General features: G+C 47.4%; 1 protein-coding gene across 2 annotated transcripts in view; it reads right to left on the bottom strand.

Moving 5' to 3' along the window:
- Abcc1 (ATP binding cassette subfamily C member 1) overlaps positions 1–13,835 on the bottom strand; it is a 101,111-nt gene that overhangs the window by 7,759 nt on the left and 79,517 nt on the right. For both annotated transcript variants that reach the window (XM_021184472.1, XM_029470501.1), the window contains exons 20-26: positions 7,417–7,498; positions 6,519–6,651; positions 5,679–5,889; positions 4,397–4,707; positions 1,977–2,176; positions 990–1,116; positions 121–222 (exon numbers count right to left, since the gene is read on the bottom strand). In XM_021184472.1, the coding sequence (XP_021040131.1) occupies positions 121–222; positions 990–1,116; positions 1,977–2,176; positions 4,397–4,707; positions 5,679–5,889; positions 6,519–6,651; positions 7,417–7,498 (1,166 nt within the window). The remainder of the gene's footprint in view (positions 1–120; positions 223–989; positions 1,117–1,976; positions 2,177–4,396; positions 4,708–5,678; positions 5,890–6,518; positions 6,652–7,416; positions 7,499–13,835) is intronic.

The raw sequence follows: 13,835 nt of genomic DNA, 5'->3' as shown, positions 1-13,835 counted from the left end.
GCTCACTTTGTAGACCAGGCTGGCCTCGAACTCAGAAATCCGCCTGCCTCTGCCTCCCGAGTGCTGGGATTAAAGGCGTGCGCCACCACGCCCGGCTCTCAGGCTGAGGTCCTGTCTTACCTCCTTCTCGGTTTCAGAATACTCCTTCAGTCTCTCCACTGCCACAATGTTGGTCTCCATCTCAGAGGACATTCGAACCAGCCAGTTCAAGTATGCAGTTATCTGCCAGTGAAAAGAGCCATGAACCCACTGCTTAGGGGAAGTGTGGCTTCATTATCATTAATTATGCATCATGATATCATTCAAACAAACACAGAAATGAGTAGGCCACATAGAGCCATCACCCAGAGTGGACACTATGTACCTCTTAGGGATCACACCTTCCAAGGTGACACATGGTCCACACGAGTTATCAGAAAGAACTCGGGACCTGTGAGATAATTCTGGGCAAAGTACTTGCTGAGCAAGCCAGGTGCCCCGAGTTCTACCTCCAGAACAGTAATGTGCAAGAGAACTGACGCTGGGAGTGCTTCTATGCCTCCACATGTGCACTATGGCACACCCTCCTAGAAGGAAGGCAGGGAAGGGAAAGGTACACAGAGAAGCCATATAGGAAACAAAAATATTTTGGAACCATGCGATTTCCATGTGATGGTTAATGTCCATAATTAACCCCAGTGCTCCAGAGACTGAATCAGGAGACTTGTGCTAAGTTCTAGGCTAACACCAACATCATAAGATGCAACTAACACAGTACTCAGAGGGAAATTCATAGTTTTGAAAGCATCAAGTCACCAAGAATCTTTTGATTGATAAAAACTGTAGGCCATGTGTCAGAATTCCCATGCTGGAGTCACCAGGCTCTATGCCTTTAAACTCCATTAAAGCCCTCTCCTTCCCCCACCCTGCAGGTACCCAAAGCCAAGGTCCAGAAACTCAAACTCGGGTTGCTATGAGGAGACCATTCAGCTAAAGAAAGAGCCACTCACCTGCAGTGAGTAAGACACAGAAAGGCCCACCAAGCCAGCACTGAGGCTGTGCCGGGAGATGACTGCAAAGAGGGCAGCAAACAGCACAATGCAGTTGCCCACACACTCAAGGCGCACAGCAAGCCACCTGTATGGAGATACATAAAGGAGATATATAGGTATGTATCAGACAGCCAGGTGCCTAGATTCAAGCTCATAGGCAGATCTGGGCCCTTCTGATAGCTGAGCAGCACTTCTAGAGAAAGACCTTGTGGGTACTATGAATTCAGGATGTGAGAACTGGATGGAGGCAAGAGAGCACACCAAGGGCCCATGGGATTTGAAGTCAACAACTCTTCATGAGTCTGGCTTGCCCAGGGACTAAAATAAAATTCTCCAGAAACAATCTTTATCCTGGAACCTCATTTTTTTTTCTTTAGGAAGACTGACTTTTTCTTAAGAAATCATTAAAATAAAAAAATAATTTCCTGGAGATTCCTAAGATGCCATAAACTATAGAAGGCACTGCTATTTGCAAATAAGTATCTTGGGACAGGGGCCGAGCTCAGTGGTGGATCACTGGCCTGACATGCAGAAAGCCCTGGTTTTGAGAGTAACCACAAAATAATAACAATAATAATGATAAATAAATAAATAAATAAATAATGATAAATAAAATTAGTCCTTTGGCAAGAGATGAACTTCAACATGAAGAAGAAACAAGGTGCTTATTCCAAGGTTGGACACTGAGCTCTTGAGACCACCCCCATCTGCACCTCAAATATGGGTTCTCATACTTGCACAGTAAGCAATTTTAGCCACCAAGCTATCTTTCCAGATCCTAGATTGCTTTATTTTGGAGACAAGGTCTCATTCTATAGCCTAGCTAGCCTGCAATTTGCTAGGTAATCAAGGCCACTCCAAACTCATGGTAATCCTTCTGCAGGCATGTGTCACCATGGAAGCTGAGGGACTGGGCACTCAGCTAGTTTCCTCTATTCTACTGACCTGTTGGCCACAATGCTGGGGTAGTAGGCCTTCTGGTTCTCATCTACTTTCAGGTCACTCTGGTGAATGAAGCGCTCCTGCTCCTCAAAAGCACGGATGACACTGACTCCCAGCAAGGTCTCATTGAAGTGTGAGTACACAGGGGAACGGCTGACAGACTCGAGGCGCTTCAGTTGTCTAGAGGAAGCCACATAGAACCTCTGTGGGAGAGAAACATGACCAGTGCTGATCCCTCATCTCATCCTCCGGGGGATACTGACAGAAACTAAACATGGCTCAAAACCTCCAGGGGCCAAGACTCTGAAGATACACTGCCGACCTGGTAATCTGTAGGATAGTAATGTTAGTGACACTAGTGTGTCCTGTGTGCCATCTATAAACCCAAGCAATGCTCTTTCCTGTGTTTAGGTGGAGACAACAAGGCCAAGTGACCTCTTTGGGTCCATGGCTGAGAAGCAGCAGGATGGACCTAAACAAACCTCCAGACCTTTGACATCCACAACTGTGCCACAAGCTATATATTTCTGTGTCCGCACGATGCTGTGTGTAGAGGCCAGGAATCGATGTATCTTCCTTGATCCCTTTTCCACCTTGGCTTCCGAGGCAGGCTCTCCCACTGAACCTACCGAGAACTCACTGATTTGCTAGACTGTCTGGCTCATGAGCCACAAGGATCTTTCTGTCTCTGCCTCTCCAGCACTGGGATTAACACACTTTACCTGCCTTTCTTTAATTTTTTTTTTTTTAAATTTACACTAACTTATTTTGGAGGGCAGAGCAGGGTGCATTTATGCTATACAGCATGCATGGAGGCCAGAGGCAGTTTGAGGAAGCCAGTTCTCATTTCCCACCACCTGAGTTCCTCTTGTTCACTGGGCTTGGCAGCAACGGGATGGTCCAGGCTTGGCTTTCTCTAGGGATCAAATGCAGGTCTTCATGTTTGCAAGATAAGTACATTACTCCTCCATGGGGCCCTGAGGTCACACTATTTCTAGTTTCTAGTGCTACGTTGTGCCTGTTCTAAACTAGAGACTTCAGGAAGCTTTCCAGGCAGCCATGAGGCCATTTACCACATTTTGGTAAATGCAATCAAGATATTCTAGTAAACAGCTGGCAATGATTTAAAGAAGCTACCAGAGAAGTCCAGGAAATGGACTTTTTCCCTACATTTTGATCTTTTTTTGTTTGTTTGTTTGTTTGTTTGTTGTTTTTTCGAGACAGGGATTCTCTGTATAGCTGTGGCTGTCCTGGAACTCGATTTGTAGGACCAGGCTGGCCTCGACCTCAGAAATCCGCGTGCCTATGCCTCCCGAGTGCTGGGATTAAAGGCGTGCACCACCACGCCCGGCAATTTGATCTTTCTCTATGGTAAGATCTTTAACCTGCAGTGTGATGGGGTCCAGGTATGGGATGGCAGTACCAAGGTCCCTAGACCCTATGTGACAAAAACTCACTATTTGGTATTTTTAATTTTTTGTTTTGTTTTTGAGACAAAGTCTTGCTATGTAGCTTTGAACTCTCCATCCTCCTGCCTCAGCTCCCTGAGTGCTGGTAAGACAAACAGGGGTCAGCAGGTGTTTACATTGCCATTATTCCCCAACAACCTTAACACCCAAACTTATGAATGACTATGCTCCAGCTAAAGCTCTGAGCCCATGACTCAAAACCACACACCCCGGTCCCACTCGTAGCTTGCCAGCTGAGTCTCTACCCATTCACCTGTTACCTGAGTATGTAATCTACACAGAATTGACCCAAGAAAGTACACATAGGCAAAGAAAAAGTGGTTTCTACAGAGGAGACAAGACATGAACCAGAACAGCTGCCCTTCTCCTGATGGAAACTGGTAGCTGAAAACCAGAATGTCCCCTGCCCTCCCTTGCAAATAGCAACGGTCACATAACTGTGCTTGATGACTTGAGGACTTAAATTCTGATCCAGTGGCCATAGGTCCCTGCTGTCAATCTCAGGATCGGAGCTACACACATAACAGATATGATAAGCATTTTGAACCATGAGACTAGTTTAAAGATTGAAGATTTATGTGAAGACAGCAAAGCAGAGCTAAACTAAAAGGAAGGTGTTAATGGCAGCAAGAATAACCTAGGGTGTTGACTGACCCATGGGACAACACCAGTCTCAAAACGAGCTGCATCCTAATCTGCTGTGAGCATCAACATCCACCCTCCTGATGAGGCTGCTGTTTTTCATGTCACCACTGGAGAATTTAGTCATTCAGTCTAGTAACAACTGCCTTGACAGCTGTGAGCTTTCCCCTTAATATACAGCTCAAAAGAGTGACACTGATGGAAGTGATCACACCTAGCTACTGCAAGCTAAAAGCAGCCCACTTAAGTATTCACAACACACAAGAGCAGAGCTGAGTGCCATGGTCACATTCTCACCAGGCTGAGGCTCACCTGCACAAAGAAGTAAACCAGACCCAAGGGCGGGATGATGACTGCGGCAATGGGCGTGGCCAGTAGGATGATGATGACAGCTCCAATGACACTGAAGAGTGAACCCATGAACATCTTGATGACCTGCGGGATCATGGAGTCCACTGTATCCAGCTCCTTGGAGAATCGGTTCACTAGGTTCCCACTGGGTGTACGCTCGAAGAAACTCATGGGTGATCGCAGAACATTGTATAGCAGGTCCAGGTGCAGGCGACGGGAGGCAAAGATGCCCCCAATGGACACAGCCATGGAGTAGCCAAATATTGATACACCTAGGATAGCAATAGAGATGTAAGTGTGGGACGTAGGAGAGTGATCTGAAGGCTGTCACAGCCAGTGACAGTGTTAGAACTTTTGAAAAACTGAATTTTCCTTTAATTCTAATGAACTAATGAACTAAAATTTAGTTCTAATGAACTAAAATTCAAATCATTTCCCATGGCTAGCAGTTTCTGTACCAGGCAACATAGCTCTAATAGCAGATGCTGATGCTATGTGAACCTGGGAAAATATCCTCTCTGTTCTCTGCTTTTTCTCAACTATACTATAAAGGCTGCAGCAGTTCCTGGCTCTGTGGGGATGGGGGTGTTATAGAGAAACTCAAGGCATCACACCTGATCTGAGGGCTTGTTCCCAAGCTACCTCAGAGACCAGGAAACATCTGTAGTCCCTCCAAACAGCCTGCATTCCACAGTCCACAGTCCACAGAATTCTTTCTGGGACTTCTATTTGAGCCTCTTTCACCAGGAACAAGGCAAAGGTGGGGCTCTGGAACTGGTGCTGCCAACCTTGTCATCTGGCCCTCTCATGTTATCTCATCTGTAAAATGGGGAAAGTGATACTCAGTTCTGAGCTATAGTCAGTACTAAGTGCTTCCCCAGCATCATGCTAGATACAGGAGAAGCACACAAAGTGAACAGACTCACTGCCCGCACCAGTGAATCAAGGATAGGGAAAGGACATGTATACAAAGCAGTTTTAATGAGCGCACAGACCTTCAACAAGATCACACACTCTGGGCTGTTTCATTTAATGCCAGCTCAACCAGTAATTAGCCATGTGGCTTGAGCTGTGGGGCTCTTTGAAGAGAGGACTGGGAGGGAGAGAAGGTAGGTATGAATTCAGCAAGCATTTCAGGGTCTATCTTGTGATGGGTTCAGTCTGGCTCAGTTTGGGGATGTAAATTCTCTGAGGACTTGGAAAGTCAGTTATGAAATTAAGAATGAAGCAATCTCAGACACACCTTGCAAGATGCCCAAGGCCCCATAGACACTCAGCCGAAAATTCCTGTTCGCCTGAGTCCCATTGACAACAGGGGGGTCATCTGTCCAGAGGCTCAGCCAATAGTTAGAGGCCAGTGCAGATACATGGTTGCACAGGAAAAGGAAGACACTCAAGAAGGTGATGAAGAGGCCAATGGCCTTCATGTAGTTCCAATACACTGACAGCTGCACCTAGGACCCATAGAATATTAGCATAAGGTTAGCTATTCCTTCGTGATTCCTCACAGCCCAGCCATCCCTCCTGTTCCCAGACCCTCAAGACCCTATCACTCCATTAGTTAATGATATCAGCCAGCAGTGGCAAAGCCAGGTTTTCTGCCTCCCACAGAGCGTCCAGTCAAGCACCTGAACAGGCTAATGCCCTGTCATCAATCACCCACTGAAATATGTAAGGTCCATAAGAGGCACAGAACACCACGCAAGTGCCCAGGTGAGTAGGTCCCGGGAGGTTTTCCCTGAGGAAGTAATGTTGAAGAGTTTACCAGCGGTGAATGGAAAACAAAAAGGGAAGGGGTAACCTTCCAGGTGTAAAGGCCCTGAGGTATGAGAGAGCACAATACATTTGGGGAGGTGACAAAAATGCAGAGGTGGTTGCAGCTGCCCTGGGACCTGGATGGTCTCATTCAATAGTCCAGGCTGCTCACAGTCAGGTAGACATGAGACTCAAGTACCAACATGGATTCAGCAGCTCAGATCCCAACTCCAGCAAAAGTTACTTAGTGTCTGTGACCCTGGGCTCTGAGAGGCTTGCTATGAGATACACATACCAAGCAAATCATTGTGCACTGTGCCTCACTCACCTGCCCTGTCTGGGCCTTGTCTGCTTCCATTAGCTTCCACGTCTCCTCCTTAGCTCCAGCCTTCTGCAGTTCGGCTGTGCTGCTGTGCTGCTGGCTAGTATCTCCACTGTGGCAAGACGAGTTGCTGAGATGCCTGTTACCAAGGAGAGTAGGATGCCAGTCAAAGAACCTTAGGGAGTGCAAGCTCACACATACTTGTGCTCCTGTGTTTCCAGGGACAGGGATGTGTATGTCACGAATGGGAGCTGCTGTGGTGAAGGAAAGGAAAAGAAAGGAAAGGAAAGGAAAGGAAAGGAAAGGAAAGGAAAGGAAAGGAAAGGAAAGGAATCTCAAACTAAACCAAAGCAGTCTTCTGAAAAGCAGCATAGATAAAGCTTAGGGTCACTGGCTCAGCACTGGCTGAAGTCTGAGCTGGGCATCTCTAGAGCTGCAGAACTGGTAAGCCTCTGTCTGTCTGATGTGGATCGGAACAGGCTAGCAGCAAGCTAGAGCCCAGGAGACTGTAGGCCAACAAACGTGCCTAGTTCCCAAAGCAGTATCACCACTAGTGGACTGTCTGAGATCATATGCCAGCTCACAAAACCCAACATATGTCAAACCCTGTATCAGCTAAGAAACAAATCATATGGGGGCGGGGGGCAAGTTTCAGAAGCAGGAACACACAATTCAAGGGCAGGCCTGAATGAGTTATAGGTCAGTGCTGGTCCTTCCTGGGAAGGCTCTCGAAGGGTGATGAGGCAGGCAGAATAGACAGGAATTCCAAATTCCTGGGAGCTATGGTGGTAGAGTGAAAGTCCACCAGTCCCTTCTTGGATCCCACAGATCCAAGAAGGAGCAACTCAGGGCCGGGCACACAAACACACACACACACACACACACACACACACACAGTGCTTACCTCTGCAGGTGCTTTCCTACAGTGTCTGTCACCAGCATCCCATTTTCCACCGGCTTTGACTCCTTCCCTGAACCACTGACACCTGACAGAAGACAGGCAGAGGGAAGGATGTGGCATCAAGAGCTGGGCAAGGACAAACAAAAGGCCAGGAACCCAGTCACTTCCACAAGAGACAACTGCGACTCTGGCTACCAGGGAGCTTGGGAAGACAAAATTGTATTGTGCTGAGATCCATCTAAACCTCAGGACCCCAGGAAGGTGAAAGGCTCTACTGACTGTTTAGCTGGGGCAGGCAGCACCATGAGCCATGGGTGAAATACAATCACCCATAAGCAAGTTCAGGTTCCTGGAGAGATGCTGGAGCCAAGGCAGGGAGGAGAGGCGGGGAGAGCCCTGGACTCTAAGCACCCAGTAACCGCTTAACACAAGCTCTGCTCCCATGTGATATCGGCTGTCACAGGAAAAGGGAAGATTGAAAGCTAAAAACCAACCTGGGTTACATGTTGAGACCCTGTCTCCAAAACAAACAAATGTCAACCATTGTGACAATGGCATCCACCATAGGCAAAGGCCCAGAGGCCCTTAGTGCCAGAGCTCACACCCGCCAATTACACAGGCGATGCCCAGAGTCTGAGGAAGGAGGCCTGATACAACACCCATGTCTCCAGTAAGAGGGTTTTGATGTTTGAACAACTGGTGAGACCACACGGGACTCAGCTGCTAATCACAGAAGGATCTACTAGGTGTCAACGAGGTCAGAACTAAATGCCACTTGATGGTGATTAGGGGCACCACTGTGCCTCCCACGCAACAGCCACTAATCTGGATTTCCACCCTACACTGTCTCCTCCATTCTTTCATATTAACAGAAGACAGAGACAATTAAGGTATCCAGGACTGCAGCAGGAGAGTGTGTGTGTGTGTGTGTGTGTGTGTGTGTGTGCAAGACAAAGGCTGCTCACAAATAAAAGCTGGGGACTCAAAAGAATGACACACAGACCAACACCAAATGCAGAGCCAGGCTCCCTCATGACAGTCCTGAGAGCTACAGGCAGGCTAGAGGGATGAGGGTCCCAGGAGAGTTCTTGGGATGGGGTAGGGCTCCAAGCTGAGTCAGTCTTAGGTAACAAAGAATCACTCTGAGGTGGGAGTGGCTCTGAGCAGATACAGCAGGATCCTGCCTGGATCCTTACAGAGATTCTGTTCCAGCAGTCAAGAATCCAGGACTGTGGAATTGAGCTTTCACTTAGCTGTGTGCCCTGAGGAAATGCAAAAGCCTCTAAATGGGAATGCGGCTGACCCTCCTATGAAGCCGAGGCTGAGGTGACATCACGAGGTTCTGCTTGTACGAACATCTATAAATGTGTTCCAGGTAATTCTAGACCTGGCTGGGATAAGACTCACTCCTTTAAACATGACCATGAACATCAATGTCTATGTTTACTTTAGTATGCTGTCTTGTAAGCACAACTGTTTGAAGATCAGTGTCTGTATTTATTTTAGTATGTTATCTTGTGAGCAGACATGTCTGTAGTAAGATGTTTGGCTTCTTTTAAAACCCAGTTATGTTCTACAAATACGTTTTTGTTTTAACCCCAGGTGTGGAACATGGGGCTGCTTCAGTTTGTCCACAGCCATAACTATGATTGACTTGTGCTCTAGGAGGGACATAATTTTTGCCAGATGCAAATAGTTTAATTCTAGGGGCTCTGGAGAGGGAATAAATGCTAGAGCTCCAAGAGGGGTAGGAGGGGCTCATAAGAAGGCAGCAATTGCTGTTGTTGCCACTGCCACACACACACACACACCTGTCCCAGTTAAGTTTGCTATTGGTGGATTGCTAAATTGCTGGTTTGTAAAACTACTGGATATTGTGGCGCCGAAGACTGAACTTGCTCCTAATCAGCAGGAAGTAGCCGAGAAGCCTAGGCCCTCTTTCCCCTCTTTCTCTCCTACCTAATGTTGAGGGGTTAGAAGAAATTAGAGTAAAATAAGGGTTGGAAGGTAGAGGTATTAGAACCCAATAAAATAATTTTAAAAATACACCAAGACATTTCAATGTGTATGCACATGGACAAAGGTTACAACATCTCAGCGCTCGCTGTTTCTTGGGTCCTGTCCAATTTGAATTCTGAGACAGGGACTCCCCCATCCTGGGGTCAGTGAGTAGGGAAGACTGTTGGGCCAGTGAGACCCAGGACCTGCCTACCTCCACTTGTCTAGTGCTGAGTTTATAAGCACACACACACCTGATGTTTTACATGGGTCCTGGTGATCAGAATCAGGTCCTCACACTTTTAAGGCAGTGCCTCACTCACTCACTTTTATCTCCATAACCCAGCCACTGCGAGTTGGCGCACGCCTTTAATCCCAGCACTTGGGAGGCAGAGGCAGGCGGATTTCTGAGGTCGAGGCCAGCCTAGTCTACAGAGTGAGTTCCAGGACAGCCAGGGCTACACAGAGAAACTCTATCTCAAAAAACAAAAAAAAAACAAAAAAGAAAAAGAAAAAAAAGCCACAAACCCCAAAACAGCCATGTTACTAGGCTAAAAGATAATAAGCAAGACTTCCCAGACATAAGCATGTACAATCATGCATGGTACACTCCCTATCCTTCCTGCCCCTGCCTCAGTGGCTCCAGAAGAACTTCTGTAGTGGCTCCTTCTCCACCTACCAGGTGTCCAAGGGTTGATGATACACCTGGATCTTCTTGTGGCTCAACTGTGCAAGAAGGAATCTGAGATCTTGCTCACCTCTCCTGTTACCCAGTGTTCCCTTGCCCAGGCAGTGCTTGCCAGAATCCCTCTCTTGAGACTCTTATGACCGTCAGTGGTCATAAAACCAAGGACCACTCCATTCCTCTGCCCTAGCAGGCTCTGCCTAGAGGCCTCAGTTCCACTCCATCTCTAGGTCTCTGACTGACTGGTTAGCTATACAACTCTTTGTTTAAAATAGGTTGAGTAGGTTTTGTTGCCTGTCTAAGAGCCCTCGGTCTGAACCTCAACCCCACACTGCTACATATAAGAGAAAGTGGGGGCTGCAGTACAGCTATCAGATTTTGCTGCAGCAAAATCTTGTCTTAGTTAGGGTTTTACTGCTGTGAACAGACACCATGACCAAGGCAACTCTTATAAGGACAACATTTAATTGGGGCTGGCTTACAGGTTCAGAAGTTCAGTCCATTATCATCAAGGTGGGAACATGGCAACATCCAGGCAGGCATGGTACAGTAGGAGCTGAGAGCTCTACATCTTAATCTGAAGGCTGCTAGCAGAATACTGGCTTCCAGACAGCTAGGATGAGGGGCTCGTTGCCCACACCCACAGTGACACACCTACTCCAACAGGACCACACCTTCTGATAGTGGCACTTCCTGGACAGAGCATATACAAACCATAACACTCCTCCTCTACTCCCAAAGTCACCTGCATCATCCTTCATGCCCAGAAATATATTAAACAGCTTTTGAACCCTGTCTTTTCCCTATCTTTCTGCTGCGTACCCAGCATTTCCCACCATGACCTCTGAGCAGTATGCTGGCCAGGGTCACTTAAGCAAGCCTGGATCTGGAAATACATCCCAGAGTCACCACAAAACCTTAAAATGAAATTTGTTCATCCCAGATTCCCACCAAGCACTAGCAACAGTGACTATTGTCTCAGAAGCCTACAGCCCAGCACCATAGCCCAGAGGCTAATGATCTTCCTCAGGACCACTCCACCGTCATGAGATTTGGAGAGCTGTGCCTTCTTTGTGTTCCTACTCAACCCACCTGGGAGACGGAGTAGGTAACCTGGGCTTCAGCATCACCTTCCCACCTGGGCCTGGTGGAGCCCCGACTCGAACCTTTCTCCAAAAGCCCCAATTATGCTGAATCATCAAGAAAGCAGGAACGCCGAACACGGTGCACAGACTTACAGTTCCAACTACTCTGGAAACTGAGTCAAGAGGATGGCAAGTTCAAGTCAAGCCTGGACAACATCTCAACATGAAAAGGAAAGGAAGAGCTGGGGTTACAGTTCAGTTACAGGTTTTGCCCAACCTGCACCAGGGTCTGGATTTGGCCTCCAGCTTGGGCAGTAAAAGAAAAAGGAGAGCAGGTATAGCTCAGAGCATTGGCTTGGCACAAGCAAAGAAAGCCCTGAGTTCCATCCCCACACTGTTGGGGGGATGGGCCTGGAAAGTGCTGCAGTCGGGGGAAAGATGACAGACTACAGGCTCAGGAAGGAGTGACAGTAGGAGGCGGATGAATCCTTCCCCACAAACTTTTCCACTGGGCCAGCTGCATGAGGATCAACACAAAGGTCAGATAAAACCACTCCGCTCAGATGTGTCCTGGACACCTCCTCTGGGCAGCGTGGGACCTTTTCACTGGGTGTTGCTCTCTGTCCCTCAGTCTCCTTCACGGATGCAGGTAGCACCATGACATTCTTTGTAATTTAGTCTGTCTCTCCTGCCAGAGTCTAGAATACACACTGGGTTTTATCTGCCATTCTACTCCCAGCTCCTAGTATACCAGGACAACACTGGAAAGGGGCACTAGTCAATACAGCTGATGAGAGATGTATATAACTGACAAGTGACAACCAGTGAGGAAGTGGAACTGACCCTCCAATGCCTCTAGGAGCCACAGCGGCCACATCTTGCCCTCAGAGTCTATGTACAATGTTTGCTGCAAAACCTGAGGGAAATGGGCAAACAAGCTTGGCTCTTCTGGTCAGATGTTTTTATGGCTCTATTTGCACAGGGATCTCTGACAGACACACAAGTGGTGATGGGGAGTCTAACTCAGATCTCACTGGAGCAAATATGCTTGCTTGCCCACTGAACTACCATCCCAGTCCTTTACCAGTCCCAGTATTTTTAAAATGAACACATTAACACATGAAAGTCACAAAACATCCCTGGAGTCTCTCCTAGCACTGTTAAGGTCACTGACTCTACAAGCCAGGCACTGTCCCCACTACACCACAGGTACTGCTTGGCTGTGCTCACCTGCCATCCTTAAGCAGGCACCAAAGAGTCACCAATAGTTCCTGTACTCAAGAAGGCTTCAGAAGTCCTCCTGAGTTCAGTGGACTAGCCTCCTTTGAGGGGACAGCTCAATTGCCCCTTAGTGGATTCCTCATTTTCCCCCCAAAACAGACCTGTACGATTTCAGCACCCCCAGTGTCATTCCCAACCTCTCCAGGTGTGAGGAAGACAGGCAGCTGCTGAGGGAGCTGTGCCCCGCACAGGGAGCTTTCTGCATCTGCTGCTTAGAGTAATGTCCAGGGCAAGAAACAGGAGCCTAGGCTGTCTTCAAACCTGCAATCCTCCTGCCTGGGCTGGGTAAGACAGAGACAAGTCCATATCACACCTAGCAGGAGGCTGGGTAGCTGAACTGGGGAAATGAACCCACCATTGGACTAGGAATGAGGTATTTTCACTGCCAAACAAAGTGACATTCATAGAAAATAAGAAACTGGGGTCAAGGAGAGGGTTAGTGAATAAAAGTGCTTGCTGCCAAGCCTGAAGACCTGAGTTTGAAGCCCTAAAATTTGTCCTCTGAGTGTGACACATACATACATGTGTGCGCACACACACACTAAACACAGAACTATTTTTTTAATATAAAAAAGGCAACTAAAACACACACAGTCCTCCATGATGTGTACAAAAGACCCTCACGGTTGGTGTGAGGACAAGAAGAGAGACAGACAGACTTCCTTCACAAACAGGATTTCAGGAATAACCTTACACATCAAGTTAGAAATGGTGAAGTGAGAGCTGGTGAGATGGCTCAGCAGGTAAGAGCACTGACTGCTCTTCCAAAGGTCCTGAGTTCAAATCCAGCAACCACATGGTGGCTCACAACTATCTGTAATGGGATCTGACACCCTCTTCTGGAACGTATGGAGACAGCTAGAGTGTAGTTACATATAATAAACAAACAAACAAATAAATAAATCTAAAAATGAAGGGAGGGAGGGAGGGAAGAAAAGGAAGAAAAGAAAGAAAAAGAGAGAGAGAGAGAGAGAGAGAGAGAGAGAGAGAGAGAGAGAAAGGAAGGAAGGGTGAAGTGAAGTACAGTAACAGAGAAGACTGCCCACAATCCATCACTTGAGCTAAGAGATAAGGACAATTCTGCCTGAGAACAAATAGACCAGACTTAGGGCAGACCTTTGCAACCACAAGGACATGAACATGTGGGAAAAAAAACTCATTCCAATCAGATAGGAAGACTAACAAGAATGCAGGCCATCACACAGGCAAAAAATAAGACGTAGCCCCTCCTCCTCAAGACACAGCCTCACTATGTCTCCAGCACACACTAACTTAAACTCAGAGTCCTCCATCAGCCTCCCAGCTGCAGGGATTACAGTACTGCAGCTTTTCTTTCGGAACACTAGAGAACAGAACAATAATTAGCACAGTCA

Source organism: Mus caroli, chromosome 16, assembly GCF_900094665.2.
Source record: "Mus caroli chromosome 16, CAROLI_EIJ_v1.1, whole genome shotgun sequence".
Classification (NCBI taxonomy): domain Eukaryota; kingdom Metazoa; phylum Chordata; class Mammalia; order Rodentia; family Muridae; genus Mus; species Mus caroli.
This window is presented reverse-complemented; position numbering and strand designations above follow the sequence as displayed.